The sequence below is a fragment of the Eurosta solidaginis genome, chromosome 3 (genome assembly GCF_040869045.1).
Source record: "Eurosta solidaginis isolate ZX-2024a chromosome 3, ASM4086904v1, whole genome shotgun sequence".
NCBI lineage: Eukaryota > Metazoa > Arthropoda > Insecta > Diptera > Tephritidae > Eurosta > Eurosta solidaginis.
Window position 1 is genome coordinate 168,864,729 of NC_090321.1, and position 17,247 is coordinate 168,881,975.

At 38.9% G+C, this 17,247-nt stretch overlaps 1 protein-coding gene and 1 long non-coding RNA gene across 4 annotated transcripts; both read left to right on the plus strand.

The window, feature by feature from the left end:
* The first annotated feature begins 778 nt into the window (after window positions 1-778).
* On the plus strand, window positions 779-2,691 carry LOC137246048 (uncharacterized). Its single transcript, XM_067777156.1, has 2 exons — window positions 779-1,295; window positions 1,417-2,691. The coding sequence occupies exon 2, from the start codon at window positions 1,426-1,428 to the stop codon at window positions 2,689-2,691; it is 1,266 nt and encodes a 421-aa protein (XP_067633257.1). The 5' UTR covers window positions 779-1,295; window positions 1,417-1,425.
* Window positions 2,692-9,117: 6,426 nt separating this feature from the next.
* LOC137244598 (uncharacterized) lies at window positions 9,118-15,264 on the plus strand. Of its 3 annotated transcripts, none has more exons than XR_010951126.1 (4): window positions 9,118-10,575; window positions 13,822-14,060; window positions 14,116-14,773; window positions 14,836-15,264. It is a non-coding gene; the product is annotated as an uncharacterized lncRNA (long non-coding RNA). The 3 variants fall into 3 exon arrangements; XR_010951127.1 differs by having other exon boundaries at window positions 14,116-14,315; window positions 14,424-15,264; XR_010951125.1 differs by having other exon boundaries at window positions 14,116-15,264.
* Window positions 15,265-17,247: the final 1,983 nt, after the last annotated feature.

Genomic DNA, 17,247 nt, shown 5'->3' on the forward strand with positions numbered 1-17,247 from the left:
AAGTATGAGTATGTACGTCGGATAGACATGCATATTAGACTGGGTCAAAAAAAATTCAAAAACTCCGACCCCCAAATGTGAAGCTTAAGTTCAGAGTTTCGGCTTTTTATTGTTTTTGTTCCTTGAATTTTCTTATTGTAACTTCATAATTTGACATTGATATGGCACTATTTTCGTATTGAGAACCTCTGCAAGTTCTTCCAATACCTGCTTAGCTCTGAAGTAGTTTCTTATTTATACGTGGCCCCTTAAAGTGTAATTCTCGATTAACCAAACTATCAAAAAAAGGAAACTAGAAGCCAATACAGTGCTTCTCAAGACGTAATAATGGTATATTTTTTATATGAATCGAATGCAAAAATAACCAAGCTACACACAGGTCTAAAATAACAAAAAAATTTCCTAAAAAATTATCCTTAAATTGAAGACAATTTCAATTTAATGAGTAAGAATTTCTTAAATTTGTATACAACTTTTCAAAAACGACTTTCTCCACAATCTTTCCAGTTTCTTCACCTCGCGAAACCTGACATTGTCACCGTCCAAATCATCGTCGACCTTATTTATAACGTGGACAAAATAAATGTCGACCATATTCAGCATCCATGCCGAATTCATTATACTACCGACTGTCTTCATCCAAAAATATTGAGTGTGACGTTGGATCAGGATCTACATTTTGGCGAGCATTCAACCGCAATTGAACCTTAAATCTAGCCCCGCTGTTCGGAGCAGCAGCCGACATTGAAAATCAATAGAATATATTCACATACTGAAGTCCAAAATTTTAGAACCACCCTAATCTAACTATTACAATTTAAACTTATGTACATACGTGCGATAACCTTTTTGCATATTTTCCTATTCCCTCATTAGTAACACACAAACCTATTGTAGAAACATATGAACATAGGTACGTTAAATGCAAAACAATTAGGCGCATAAATATTTATGTGCGTAATGTGTGTATATCCACACAAGCAATATATGGGATGGAATGCATTTACTTAGAGCTCCAAAAAAACAATTGTTTAAGAATATATAAAAACAGTTTTGGGACACATTCTTTTGTAATTGGAATCATCGTAAATTAGGAAATATAAACGCAAAATAGTTCTTAAGTCATTCGTTGTATAACTTTACTGAAATAAAGTAGTGCAAATCGGAATCGCGTCTTTTACTTGATTTTGTATAGCTGCTAAAAAGGCTTAGTAGCTCAACATTTGGTGACCCCGACGTGATAACATCACGTAATTTATCAGTACTTTCTTCCCGTTTCTTTGAGCTGAACAAAGGTTCATAAAACTTTGCAGTTTAAGGTTGCATACCATTTTTACATATCGGGCCCGCCTTTTGTAGTCACGTACAGTATTTCTATTTCAATCTGCAACGCATATTTTTGCCATTTCAACAAAGGGCCTAATCATGCCGGAAGAAAGCCTCGATCGTGTAGCTTTCTTAAAGAAGAAAACAAGAGCTCTATTCGAGAGACTCGGCCAAATAACCATCGAATTGAATTCCGAGAAGCTTCGCAGCATGGATGAGTACAGCCTTTCTGCAACTATGGAGTCTATAACCGACGTAAAATCCAGTTTCGCAGTCGCCCATACAAGCTTGGAAGAATTGGACTCCGAATCTATCAGCAGTGACTTGCCAGCCAATTTCGACACCGCTTTAATCAACCTAAGAGCAACTATACAGAGGGAGATTGGCAAACGTAGTGTCCCGCAACATTGTTCCACGCTTAAAATGAACTCCAGCGAGGGGCAATCTATCATTGTTAATGCCAATAGTTCCCGCTTACCACTGTTAACACTACCAAAATTTAGCGGCGCTTATACTGAGTGGACAAATTTCAAATCTATGTTCACCTCAATCATCGACAAAGATAGTGACCTCTCCAACATCGACAAATTGCAGCATCTGCGGTCGTGTTTGAGCGGCGCTGCCCTCGACACCGTGCGCTCACTAGAGATAAGTGATTCCAATTACAAAATCGCTTTAGAGCTCTTACACAAGCGTTTCGATAACAAACGTCTTATCTTTCAGGCACACATCAGGGAGATATTCGGGCTGGACAAGGCAGATTCCAACGCAATCAAACTTCGAGAGTTGACAGACAAGGTAACTGCGCATTTACGAGCATTGCAGTCACTGGCAACCAACGGGCAAATATCAGATTGCATCATCATTCACTTGATACTTCAGAAGCTCGACAAAACAACACAAGCTAAATGGGAGGAGAACTCTTCTGTTAGCGAATTACCTTCATGGGAACAACTGGCTGCATTTTTGGAAAAGCGCTGTAGAACACTCGAGAATGTTGAGCATGCCACTCAGGTACAGACTGGTCAGGTCGTGAAACCGAACAAAGGTGTAAGTACAAACCAAAAGAAATCCTTCGTTGCGTCAAAGGGCTCAACAAGTTCTTGTGTGTTTTGTGAGTCGGTCGATCACGCAATTTACAGCTGCCAACGCTTCGGAAATTTATCTCCGAACTTACGACTTAAAGAAGTTAAAAAGCTCGCTCTTTGTATAAACTGTCTGAAGCGCGGTCATCAACTGCGGGACTGCAAATCCGGTACCTGCCGCAATTGCCAGTGCAAACACCATACTCTCTTGCACCTGAACCGCCCAACAGTGTCGTCAACTGATGGTCAAATCGAGTCTTCGCCGCCAGTTACACGCTAATCCAATGCCATGACTGCGTCGTTATCTGCCTTGCCCCATGCCTCGGTTCCTCCGTCTGATTCTGTGCTTCTTGCTACTGCCGTCGTTCTCATAAAAAATCGCGCTGGATCTTTCGTGCCCTGCCGTGCGCTTTTGGATTCTGGCTCCCAACTACATTTTATCACATCTCGCTTCGTAAACCAACTTCAACTGCTGAAGACAAAATCTTCGGTTACAGTCTCCGGCATCGGAGATGCCAACTTCTCAACGGAAGACTATTCAGTGGAGCTCCTACGAAGGTCGCGAATATCAGAGTTCTCAACAAATATCACAGCAGTTGTGGTGCGCACCATCACCGACAATCAGCCTGGGTGCTTCGTAAGCACCAGTGAGTGGAACATTCCATCTAACATTCAACTAGTTGATCCGGGGTTCCACTTATCAGAACGCATTGATCTGCTCATCGGAGCAGGCCTATTCTTCGACTTACTCTGTGTGGGGCAGATACGCTTGGCATCCGGCTTACCTCTGCTCCAAAAGACTCTCTTCGGATGGGTGTTGTCTGGTGGAGGGCAACGCGCTCCAAAACTATCATCCTTTATTGGAAAGCAGAAATCTTCAAACAACACCATCCTTGACTCAAAACTTGATGATCTAGTGCGACGATTTTGGGAAGTTGAGACAAACTTCGAACCCATATCCAAAGCCACTCAGGAAGACATCGTTTGTGAAGCACACTTTCAACAGAATTATTCGCGTTTACCATCAGGCGAATACTCGGTTCGTCTGCCCCTCAAACAGAATCCGGAGGTACTTGGAAATTCTTATTTGAGATCGCGTCAACGCTTCGAAGGTCTTGAAAGGAAATTCGCTCGAAACCCTGACCTTAAGACAGAATATAGTAAGTTCATTAAGGAATATATTGACCTTAATCACATGTCTTTAGTCTCTAACGATAGTTTTCACAAATGCAAATATTTCTTACCGCATCACTGCGTCATCAAAGATAGCAGTAGCACCACAAAACTCAGAGTGGTCTTCGATGGCTCAGCGGCTACTACTTCTGGTTTCTCATTGAACGACTTGCTCATGGCAGGTCCAACCATTCAAGAAAAATTATTTAACATTTTAATCAGATTTCGCACATTTCCTATAGCACTTACTGGTGACATTTGCAAAATGTATCGGTGTGTCCGCGTCACCCCTCCGTATAACATGCTCCAGTGCATATTATGGCGGGAATCTCCGCTTGAAGAATTCCAGATTTATAAGCTGGATACCGTAACGTACGGAACCAAACCTGCTGCATTTCTGGCAATAAGAGCGATGCATCAACTCGCAACTGACGAATCCTCGACTTATCCTATTGGTGCAAAAACTTTGCTTCGAGATTTCTACGTAGATGACATGATATCTGGTGGTGATTCCGTGGAAGAAGTCCGCAATATCAAGTTACAGACAGCCAGTCTCCTTGCGCAAGGAAGTTTCAAGCTGCGTAAGTGGTGTTCGAATAATACCGACATTCTTTGTGAAATTCCAGATGAAGACAAAGAAAGTTTTCTCAAGTTCGATGATGGCAGCAACATCACCAAAACACTGGGTTTAATTTGGAATCCGATTAAGGACAGCCTACTATTCTGTTTCACACCGCAACAAGATTTAGGAAAAAACTCCAAGCGCTCTACTTTGTCTACTCTAGCTCGGTGCTACGACCCACTTGGACTAATGGGCCCAACCCTAACCAGGGCAAAGATTCTTCTTCAACGTATGTGGAGAGACAAGCTTGAATGGGACGAGAGTTTACCACAATCGTTAGATACTGCCTGGTCCGATTTCTGCAACGGGTTTACAGAAATGCAACATTTATCATTTCCTCGTTATATTTTGCAGCCTGAGGCCATCACCGAAATTCATGCATTTTGCGATGCAAGCCTTGAAGCCTACGGTGCCTGTACTTACATTCGATCAATCAAGGATGACAGTTTCCAAGTGCACCTTTTGTGTTCAAAGGCCCGGGTCTCACCCCTGAAAACCATTACCGTACCCAAGTTGGAACTCTGCGCTGCTACATTGCTCTCACAGCTTGTGGGTGAGTTTACAAAAATGAAGATTTTTAACTGTTCTTTTCATTGTTGGTCAGATTCTTCAACCGTGCTATCGTGGCTGCAAGAAGAACCATCGAAGTTCAATGTCTTTGTGGCGAACCGAATTTCCACCATACAGCAATTGACAGAAGGCATGCAGTGGCACTATGTTCCTTCAGCAATGAACCCCGCTGATATTTTATCCAAAGGAGCTACGCCGAAGGAACTTCTCATTTCAAAACTTTGGATGCACGGCCCACCATTTTTACAAGAAACAGAGAAGAGCTGGCCACGCATGTGCGCTTCCCAGCCAAAACTTCCTGAGGTTCGAAAAAAGGTATTGCTTGTCGAAAATAATCGCATTGACATTACGCTGTCCTTCAAATACATCAATTCGTTCACGACAATGCAGCGGATTTTCGGATATGTCAGCAAATTCCTAAATATTAAACAAGCGCCAAAGTCATCCCAGCTCACGGCTGCGGATATTCGAAAGGGTACACAATTGCTCGTTCGCATAGTGCAAAGAGCGCAACTTTGGCCCGAGTACACCGCATTGCAAGCCAATAAATGCGTCCCGACTTCCAGCAATATTATTTCGCTATCACCATTTCTTGATGACTTCGGAGTGATTCGCGTAGGCGGTAGATTGAAAAATTCGTTGCTCAGTTTTGAATCGCGCCACCCATGTATTCTACCAAAAGACCATCCACTTACAAATGCAATAATCACATACTTTCATCGAAAACATCATCACGCAGGCCCGCAAGCCTTGCTTGCCTTCATTCGTATGCAGTTCTGGCCAATAGGTGGACGCAAAACCGTCTCACGAGTTCTTCAGAAATGCATCATTTGCTGCAGGTCTAGGCCACGACTCGTCCAGCACATAATGGGTGACCTACCTAAAGAGCGCATTCAGGCTTCACGTCCTTTCATAGTTACTGGTGTAGACTACTGCGGCCCGTTTTATTACAAGTCTGAAGTACGCAACAAGCCGCCTCAAAAATGTTATGTTAGCGTATTTATATGTTTCGCCCCAAAGGCTGTCTGGATGGAGTTGGTAAGAGACCTGTCAACTGGTGCATTCATTGATGCACTAAAACGATTTATCGCTACCCGGGGCATCCCAAGCTGTATCTGGTCGGATAACGCCACAAAGTTCGTAGGTGCCAAGAATGAGCTCCGCGAGCTGCGAAACTTAGTCCTCAGCGATAATTTCAGCAGAGAAGTCCACAATTTTTGTCTTGAGCATGGTTTCGATTGGCGCTTCATTCCACCTCGCTCTCCACACTTCGGCGGTTTGTGGGAAGCGGCCGTAAAAACAGCAAAACAGCATTTTTGCCGTTCCATTGGCTCATTCATGCTTGACTTCGATGAATTGCGTACATTGGTATGTCAAATATCCGCTATAATTAATTCGCGTCCTCTAGTACCTCTTTCAGAACATCCAGAAGATCTAGATGTGTTAACACCAGGCCATTTTTTAATCGGCGGTCCGATGACAGCTCTTCCTGAACCAGACATTACAAGTTTAAACTATAATCGACTTGGCCGATGGCAGCGCGCAACATACATACAACAAGTTTTTTGGAAGCGCTGGTCTCGTGAGTATCTAACTCTTCTTCAACAACGCTCCAAATGGCGTACACCTCAGGCCAACATTAAAGTCGGTGACATCGTTTGTCTAAAGGAGGAAAACTCGCCACCCTTAAGGTGGCCCTTAGCACGCGTAATCGAAGTAATATCTGGAGAAGATGGGGTAGTGCGAGTGGCAGTCCTGCGTACATCTACTGGTACAACTCGTCGAGCAGTGCATAAGCTGTGCGTCCTTCCAGTAAATGATTCTGTTGAAAGCCCTAACCTTTCAACGGGGAGGAGGATGTTCGGAGCAGCAGCCGACATTGAAAATCAATAGAATATATTCACATACTGAAGTCCAAAATTTTAGAACCACCCTAATCTAACCATTACAATTTAAACTTATGTACATACGTGCGATAACCTTTTTGCATATTTTCCTATTCCCTCATTAGTAACACACAAACCTATTGTAGAAACATAGGAACATAGGTACGTAAATGCAAAACAATTAGGCGCATAAATATTTATGTGCGTAATGTGTGTATATCCACACAAGCAATATATGGGATGGAATGCATTTACTTAGAGCTCCAAAAAAACAATTGTTTAAGAATATATAAAAACAGTTTTGGGACACATTCTTTTGTAATTGGAATCATCGTAAATTAGGAAATATAAACGTAAAATAGTTCTTAAGTCATTCGTTGTATAACTTTTCTGAAATAAAGTAGTGCAAATCGGAATCGCGTCTTTTACTTGATTTTGTATAGCTGCTAAAAAGGCTTAGTAGCTCAACACCCGCAATAAAATCCTCAAACCTTTAGCCGGCCGCACTTGGGGGCACCCTTCGCGTCCCCAAAATGGTCACCGAGCCTAATGGATACTGCTTTGTTAGAAATCACAGACCTCTTCAAAACACCGCTCTCAGAACTGCTACGGGTTGTTATACTCAGTTGAGCAGAGCTCACAGTGTATAATAACGTTGATTGGATAATGGTTGCTTGTACAGGTATAAAGGAATCGAGATAGATATAGACTTCCATATATCAAAATCATCAGTATCGAAAAAAATTTTATTGAGCCATGTCCGTCCGTCCGTCCGTTAACACGATAACTTGAGTAAATTTTGAGGTATGATGAAATTTGGTATGTAGGTTCCTGGGCACTCATCTCAGATCGCGAAATCGGACTATAACCACGCCCACTTTTTCGATATCGAAAATTTCGAAAAACACAAAAGTGCGATAATTCATTACCAAAGACGGACAAATCGATGAAACTTGGCAGGAGAGTGGAACTTATGGCGCAGAATAGAAAATTAGTAAAATTTTGGACAATGGGCGTGGCACCGCCCACTTTTAAAAGAAGGTAATTTAAAAGTTTTGCAAGCTGTAATTTGGCAGTCGTTGAAGATATCATGATGAAATTTGGCAGGAACGTTACTCCTATTACTATATATATGCTTAATATAAATTAGTAAAATCGGAGAACGACCACACCCACTTAAAAAAAATTGTTTTTTAAAGTCAAATTTTAACAAAAAATTTAATATCTTTACACTATATAAGTAAATTATGTCAACATTCAACTCCAGTATTGATATGCTGCAACAAAATACAAAAATAAAAAAAAATTCAAAATGGGCGTGGCTCCGCCCTTTTTCATTTAATTTATCTAGGATACTTTTAATGCCATAAGTCGAACAAAAATTTACCAATCCTTGTGAAATTTGGTAGGGGCTTTGATTCTAGGAAGATAACTGTTTTCTGTGAAAAAGGGCGGAATCGGTTGAAGCCATGCCCAATTTTTATACACAGTCGACCGTCTGTCCTTCCGCTCGGCCGGTAATACGATAACTTGAGCAAAAATCGATATATCTTTACTAAACCCAGTTCACGTACTTATCTGAACTCACTTTGTCTTGGTGTAGAAAATGGCCGAAATCCGACTATGACCACGCCCACTTTTTCGATTTCGAAAATTGCGAAAAATTAAAAAAATGCCATAATTCTATACCAAATACGAAAAAATGGTACCCGACAGAGATGTTCTGGGTCACCCTGGTCCACATTTTGGTCGATATCTCGAAAACGCCTTCACATTTACAACTAAGGGCTACTCCCTTTTAAAACCCTCATTAATACTTTTAATTTGATACCCATATCGTACAGACAAATTCTAGAGTCACCCCTGGTCCACCTTTATGGCGATATCCCTAAATGGCGTCAACCTATAGAACTATGGCCCACTCCCTCTTAAAATACTCTGTAATACCTTCCATTTGATACACATGTCATACAAACACATTCCAGGGTTACCATAGGTTTAGTTTCCTACATGGTGGTTTTCCTTTATTTTGTCTCCATAGCTCTCAGCTAAGTATGTAAATTTCGGTTACACCCGAACTTAGCGTTCCTTACTTGTTTTCTTATGTCCCCAGAACACCATTTACACAGTTAGGCGAGAGTAATCCCCGTAAGAGAGAGAAATGAAATGCTGAACAAACTGTTTCTGCTGAATGCACAGAAAGAGCAACAACAACAACTACAACAACTGTAAAGATAAGCACCGCGACTAGAAAACCACGGCCGTGACAGTTGCACAATTAAGTTATTAAATTTTCTTTTTTATACAATTTTTTAAACTTTTAAGGATCAAAAAAATTCAAAAACCATCAAATTCTGAGACCCTTTCAAAATAACCTTCAAATTTAGGGTCACAATTTTAGGATGCAATTTTTTTCCACCCAGGTATTCTTGTTTAAACCGTAGTTTCTTTGTTATAATGACAATGTTATGTTTAGTAAGCTATTTGAATTGTTTTTTATGATACCACGTACACTAGGAGTCATATTTTTTTAATGCACCATTAAAGCAATAACGTGCTAACACGAGAACGTTATTTAATACAATTTTCAATGTTGCCAGACTAAAAAATATATTAAATGGAAAGGGAACAACGAAACATGTAGTTAAATTAATGATCTCATTCGCTTTGGTTTATATAAAAAACAAGTACTTAGTTTAAATAAAAATTTTCGCATATCGCACAGTGTTAAGACTATAACGATGTAGTTGGTTAAATGTTAGGGTGGCAGATGATACCATAACCACATTTGACTTAGGCAATAACAACTTACTTCGATATACGCAAAATTTCACATAGTTTGTTAGCACCACATCTCAACAAACTACACATTTATAACAAATAAGGAAGTATAAAAAACGGAGGCGGCCGTGGTGTGGTGGTGTCTGGCTTTGTCTACCACACCGAAGATGCTGTGTTCGCGCCCCGTGCAAGTCAGCATCAAGATTTAGAAACACGTTTTATCAAAAAAGGAGAAGGTTTTTTCCAAGCGGAGTCGTGATTTGGCAAGCACTCCGAGTGTGTTTCTGTCATGAAAAGTTTCTCAGTGAAAACTCATCTGCCTTGCAGATGCCGTTCAGAGTCAGCGTAAAACATGAGATATTCCCTGCTATGCCATCAGACGAAAATGGCAGGTGGGGTGATTATACAATGGCTCAAAACAATCTTTGAGGGTTGCATACAACCACTTTCAGCCCATTAGATCAAACGCGCCAAAAGTTCTACCTACTCTAGCTTGGATAAAGAGACGAAAAAAAGGTCTTTCGGTGCACGAGGCAAGGCGAAGTACTTGCTATAATGACAAAAAAATTAGCGCGTTCGAGCCTTGGTAGCCACGTTACAGATATAAATTCGAGGCTGTGAAGATCTTCGATTTTAATAGTGAAAACGATATCATTAAAATACTCTCCATCAAAAAGGAATTAATCTCTCGCGTTTCATGGGACTCTCATCATACCTGTGCCGATATCTCGGGATCAATGTCCAAGTCGGGAAAAGATGTGTGGGCCCTTGGAGTAATCGAGAAATAAGTTCTTCGGAGAATTCATGTTATGGACCTACCGTGAGGCCCACGACTTACAGCGATGGAGGTTTAATGATGACCTACACGAGCTTTCCATAGATAAAAACATAGTGTGATGAGTAAGAGTCCAAAGACTTTGCTGGCTAAGTACTTCTGTGCGAATATATACCGACGCTCCCGGATGAGGAGTTCTCGACCTTCCTAGGTGTTCCCGATTGGACCCAGTTATCGCGAAGCAGGTGTGTCTATAGTAGCTTTCTGAGCAATGGTCAAACTTGCCTAAGCGTCAATTAATGATAATTATTTGGGCGCTGGAGATTATATCACCTTGTATTTAAGAAGTTATGCGAAGTAAGTTCCCCAATCCAATTGCCAACCTCACCCAAATCCTCTAAGAAATATTAATCATATTGAGCAGGTGGTGGGAGTGTCTTTATCTATTTATCTATCTACAAGTAGAAGAAGATGTCATGTCACCTCTAGGACTATATGGACCACAGTATAGGCTCAAAGTATGTACATAAATCCCTACTTTGTCATTCTGCATTGCACGTGATATCACTTCAACCTTTGCCTTCAGTGTTATATACATACGGACGTTAATATACTTACATACATATGTAAATGGACATGTTTCACTACTTAAGACACTACAGATTTTTTGTTGTCCGTTCAATACATGAACCATAGCCGATAACAGCAACAATATACATATTTTACAGCTAGCATTTTTACATTTTTATATACAATATGAAAATTTATGATTATTTCCCTTTAAGTGTTTCCTTACGTTGTGTTTGACGTCATTCATGCGAAATGAAAAAAAAAAAAAACGATATTCCATGTGCCAACAAAAATATTGTGATAACGACCGTCATGAAATCTTTCGGCACTCTCAAGTAGACGCAAAGTGTTGGTGAAATTTGAGGAAACTCAATTTTATATGACATTCCGTACAACGTGTCCAAAATGTGTTGCGCCATTGCGTTTCACTCAAAAAACATATCGAGTGACTTTTCGGTGATCGAATAAATATTTCTTTGAATCTGGGACATGGAGATTTTATGCCATCTGCTAAGCACTTAATATACATACATATATGCAATTTTGTGCATTCAAAGGCATCGAACAAAAAGCCGAAAATGTTTATCCTGGTTTGGTACCTAAGTTATGGGGCTCTAAGAATAACTTTCAACACAATAAGTCGGTCTCTGCAAATCTCTTGCTCCTTCTTGAACAAGGCGGGGTGGACATAGCCCGGGCTTAGAAGCCGTGACCAAATAGTAACAGCAATAAAGTTTTTTGACTAAAGTTTATTGTAGGGTATTTGGTAATTGGAGGCGTAATATGTGGAAAGCGTTTGAAAAAATCAGCCATTCAATATCTATTGATCTCAAAACTGGCCCGTGTAGGCTTCCACTCAATTTTTCTTTCTTGGCCAGCGGAACTGTGTAGTTGTGATAGAAAATGCGCATTCGAACTTTTTTGTTGCCACCTCAGGCGCACCTCACGGTAGCATTCTTGGACCATTACTATTTATAATTTTTATAAATGACATTTCGGTCTGTTTTCAACACTCAAACTTTCTGCTATATGCTGATGATTTACATAAATGTTTTCTCTACCATTTCAAACTTTTCAGATTCAGATAAGTTACAATCCGACTTGGACAATGTCGTTGCCTGGTGTAACTCAAACAATCTTCCGCTAAACGTTAGTAAATATTTTCACGTAACATTTTCAAAATTGCGTAATCCCATATTCACTTCTTATACCATTTGCGGTTCTCGCTTCTCGACTCTTACAGAACTGAAAGATTTAGGGGTAGTTTTCGATTCTAAATTTTCGTTCTCGATACATTTAAACTCTACAATTGCGAAGGCTTATTCTCTTCTTGTTTTTATCCGGCGTTTTAGCTCAGATTTTACGGATCTTTATACTATTAAGATACTGTTCACCTCACTTGTTCACTCCAAGTTGGAATATGCCTGTTTCATTTGGCGACCCTATCATGAGTGTCATATCAAGAGGCTCGAAAGTGTGCAAAAAATCTTTGTTCGTTTTGCACTGCGTTCATTGAATTTTTCCGACCCGATTCCTTCCTACGAAGCCAGATGTGCACTCATCAACCTTCGTCTCTAGAATCCAGAAGAACCTTGCTGTCTATGACTTTTGTTTTCGACATTATCAACGGTTCAATCGATGCGCCAGCTCTCCTCGAGGGTATTCGATTCCATGTACCAAACAGGCCGCTTAGAAATAGCAACATGTTTTACACGTATATAAACCTATTTTTAAAGCTGTAATTGCTCATGCATAATTATATTATATTTTATTTTTCTTTGTATTTTGTATTACATATGTTTATCTCCAACCCAGTCTAGTAAACACTTTAGGATTTAATTTTGTAAATTTGCGATTGAACTATAAACTGTTACGTCGTACTCAACGCATGTATTGATAAATTTGCAGCTTCCCACAGTAGATCGAACACTATGGCGGTCGTCCAAAATAGTTGGACCGTAGGAGCATTGGTTTAGAGCATGGGTCTTCAAAAAGAAAAGATGGTTAGTGCCATATGAGGAGACACTAAGTGCTTATGTCGAGGTTGAATTATTTTACTAGAAGACCCCTCTAGCCATTTTTAACTTGAACGTTATAACCATAGCAAGTTTTAGTATGAGATGAAGCGGAAGTTATTCTTTTTTCATAAAGTCGACTATTTCTCTGATCTTTATTTATTTATTTATTTAGTCTATGATATACACGGAATCATACAGACTAGATTACATAAGAATTCATATACTTATATATAATAAAGAACCACTTAACTTAAAACAGAAAAGAACATAGTTTTAAAGCATTGCCGCGATAAAGAAAAATCAATACAATGTTTATGATTAATTGAGTTGATTACAATTAGAGCGCGTATGATTGGTCCATTCAGCTCATAATTAGACTTAAAATTCAAAAGAGCAAACATATGTGACCCGGCCTATGAAGAGGTGGCTTATGACTCAAATAATAATGCAAAAGAAAAACTACTAAGAAACTGAAGAAATGCATTGTTTATCTTTAACAGCTGTTTCTTTTTTGAGTCATAAGCCACCTTTTCATAGGCCGCGTCACATATAATGTTGACGCAAATTACGTTGTGGAACATAGAAGTTCAAAGATTCAAGAATTATTGGACAATCGATTATACCATTAACAATATCACAAAGGAACATAATTGTGGATATTACCCTTCTACTTTCCAGGGTAGGAAGGTTAATTTACTTACACCTTGAAGAATAAGGAGGAATGGTCGAATTTTAAATCAGATAAACAGTACTTCATAAAAGTTTTCTGAACACGTTCAATTCTCATATTATGAACCTCATAGTGGGGACTCCATATGATGGAAGCATATTCAAGCCTAGGTCTAACGAATTCATTATACAACAGCTTCTTCGTATATGGGCCCTTAAATTCGGAGTCATTTCTTTCAATAAATGCCAATAAGGCGTAAGCTTTGGGAATTATTAAATTTAGATGTTCAGTAAATGTGAATGATGAATCAAACACAACACCTAAATCCCCTTCTGATCTTTCCAGTTAAACCGTTGAAACTCAGGAGGCCAACATAATTTGAGGAACACATTGGCAGCAAATCAACTTCTTTGGTCCAAGGTCAGTTTCAATACTTTCCGAGATGTAAGGAGCAGCTCCCAGGATGACAATTTATGACCAGAGCACAACCAACTAATTGTGGTTACCCTGAAATAAGAGCTTTTGGCTGCAAAAAAAACCTATTCACTCCCGTACAGAAAATCGGCTGCGTGTATAGCAGTGGTGTAAGTGCCTTCCTTTAAAATTGTTCAAGCATTCTAGGTTAATCTCAAATAACAGTCATTAAGACTGTTATTTATGCTATCTTTCACCTAGATTGTTCACGAAGCTCAGGGGGTATGCCCGAGGAAGAGCTGGGATTGAGTGTAGTCATACGACTCGGAAGGTTTGCGTCTCGGTATCGGCTGATGTAGTTATCTTATCTTACCGATTTCGGCAAGTGATCGATAATATGAACGTCCGCACACCATTCCAACAAAGTTAGTAACCATTTCATGACCGTAAAAATTTAAATAGGGAAAATATTACAACAAACCATAACGTATACTATTTGCGTTGAAAAAAATAAATTGTTCATTTACTCTTAGCAATTTATGCATTGGGTATAAAATAACAACTAGCATTTGAAGCGATAGTTTGTGAAGGGTGAAGAACACACAAGTTTTGAAAACTTCTTCACTTGTGTGTGTCGTATTTACTGAATGGTAATAAGTGTCAGTTTAAGTGGTTCTGAGTACTCGAAGACCTCGACACAAACGGAAACTAAATACGTGCATATGTAAATCCTAACACAAGAAAATATGTACGTCGGTAGTATATCCGAAGAGCAGGTGAAGCACGTTTCAACTAACCGAAGTCAACACGTAACACACATTTTGTTGGAAAAGCTTCGCTCAAAGTCGTTTAAAATCAAAAACTTAAAAGAAAAAAATAAAAGGTGAGAAACTCTTCTAAGTATTCCATCTTGAACACATTTGCACAATAATACGTGTTTTACAGTTAAATTGCGCCAGCAAGGCAACAACTGTAGAACATCTGTTTTATGTCAACAGCAGGTGATTAAGCATTCATTGCATGAATAGATCAACTGTCACATTAGGATAACACTTAATCAGTTTAAAGTTTTAACGATTTGTCAATACATGGGTACATGTGCAAGGGGTATGACATTATTTATGATTGAAATTGAATCCTTTAATTATATTTAGTTGGAACACAAATATCTATCATCTTTTGTTATTCAAACTTTTGTGCACATATACATACGCATTTCCGCATGACTAACGGTTAAAATTTTGATTTAAACGAGTCAACGAAGCTGTTTAATTTTCGTCCGAACCAAGTATGTTTGTTTAATGCTCATGTACCTATAAATCCTTTCCATTTGCAACATACATACTAGATGCCACTGGTTTAATAAAAAAATAACGACAGAAATTTTCGGGCTAATGACGAATGGTATGATATCTCTAGCTGTTCAGGTGGCACTGAATACTAGAAGTTTACGCCGATCACTTCATCGGCACGCCATCGTACGCCGGCATTCTTACTTTAAAAAGCTTAATTTTTCTATTTAAAAAAGGTTTTGTTTGTATATAATAATAATAATTTATTTATTTACGGTCTTTAAGACCTAGTTCAAGGTAAAAAAAAAAATATATATATATAAATAAATTGTATACATTACATGCTTAATGACTTACAGGATAAAAATAATTTTGTTTAAACTTATTAATATTTTAACAGTCTTTTATCGCATTTGGTAATTCATTGTACATTTTATAACCTATATATTCTAAAGTCTTCTTCGCGAACTCCGTTCTTACTCTAGGCAGTCTTATATTTCCGCTGCTTCCAGTTCCATAGTTATGTATTTCATGATTAAAATGTATTCTCCCGTTCAGATAATTCGGTGTTAATCCTAATTTCATATGATGTATAAATTTCAATTTGAAATAATATATCGACTGTTTTACACTGAGCCAGTTTAACATATTTAGCATTGTAGTTTTTGGTGTTCTAAGCGAACATTTTAAAATTAATCGCATTGCCTTGTTTTGTTGTATCTGCAGTTTTTTTATTTGTGTGTCATTTCCTAATAGCAGGATTGTTGGACAATAGATAAAGTGCGGTTCAATAATTGATCGATACACTAATATTTTGTGTCGTTGACTAATATATTTACAAGTTCTGTACATAAAACCAATTTTTTTTCAATTTTGTTTTCTAAATAACTTATATGTTCTCCAAATCTAAGGTTTTTGTCGATCCAGACTCCTAGGTATTTCATCTTGTCTACTTGCTGAACTTCAACATTTCTTATCTTCAGAGTAATATTGCTAAGGTTATTGGCACCCATAATGCTTTGATTTTTGCAAAATATCATACTTTTGGTTTTATCCACGTTCACTTTCAACTTTCTATGGCATAGCCATTTGTAAAGGGAGTCTAAGTCTTCTTGCATTTTCGATACCGCAAAGCCCGCACTTCTTTCACTAATGGTTATCAATGCATCATCCGCAAATAGTCGAATATTGCAATTTTTCAAGCATTCTTTAATATCGTTAATATATATTGTAAACAATAGCGGTGCCAATACTGAACCTTGCGGTAGCCCAATATATACATCAGCAACCGGTGAAACTGCACTTCCAATTATCGTCTTCTGTTTTCTATTACTCAAATAGCTTCTGAACCATTCCAAGGATTTTCCTCTTATCCCATTATTAAACATAACATTCAGCAGTTCCTCTCTATCCACAGTTTCAAAAGCACGTTTTAAGTCTAAAAAGACTGAGATCACAACTTTCTTATCAGTTATATCCTCTTTCCATTCCGCAATAACCATATTCAGTGCGGTTTCGCAAGAATGGCTTTTCCTAAACCCAGATTGTTCAGGTATAATAATTTGGTATTTATCTAGATATGCCACTAATTGATTTTTAACCACCGTTTCCATAATTTTTTCATCTGCGGGTAGCGTATTAATTGGGCGCAGTTCCTCCGGCCTTACTGTATTTTTGACTTTTTCCGCAGGTACTATAGTTGATACTTTCCAGCAATTTGGAACAATGCTACTGTTTATTGATTCGCTTATTATATGTTTGTAGAAGTATGTATTTAAGGAAACCAACGTTTTGGCCATTTCGGAAATATACGGGATTTTTGCCTCAAAGTCTCGCGGATCGTTCAACAAATTTCAGGTGTGGCTCCTTGCGGAGAGACTGTTCTTCGGTCATTTACTCCAGGGAGCCTTCGAACCAAACCCCGGTCTAAGGGACTGATACTGCTACGTCTGCCGAAAAAATTTAAGTACTTAAAATGGCCACACTTTTTTCTGTATGTCTCGTGCAAAGCGTAGTTTCGCCGAAGGAGATGTTCTGGCCTAACTCCTAATGCTCGTTTTCGACA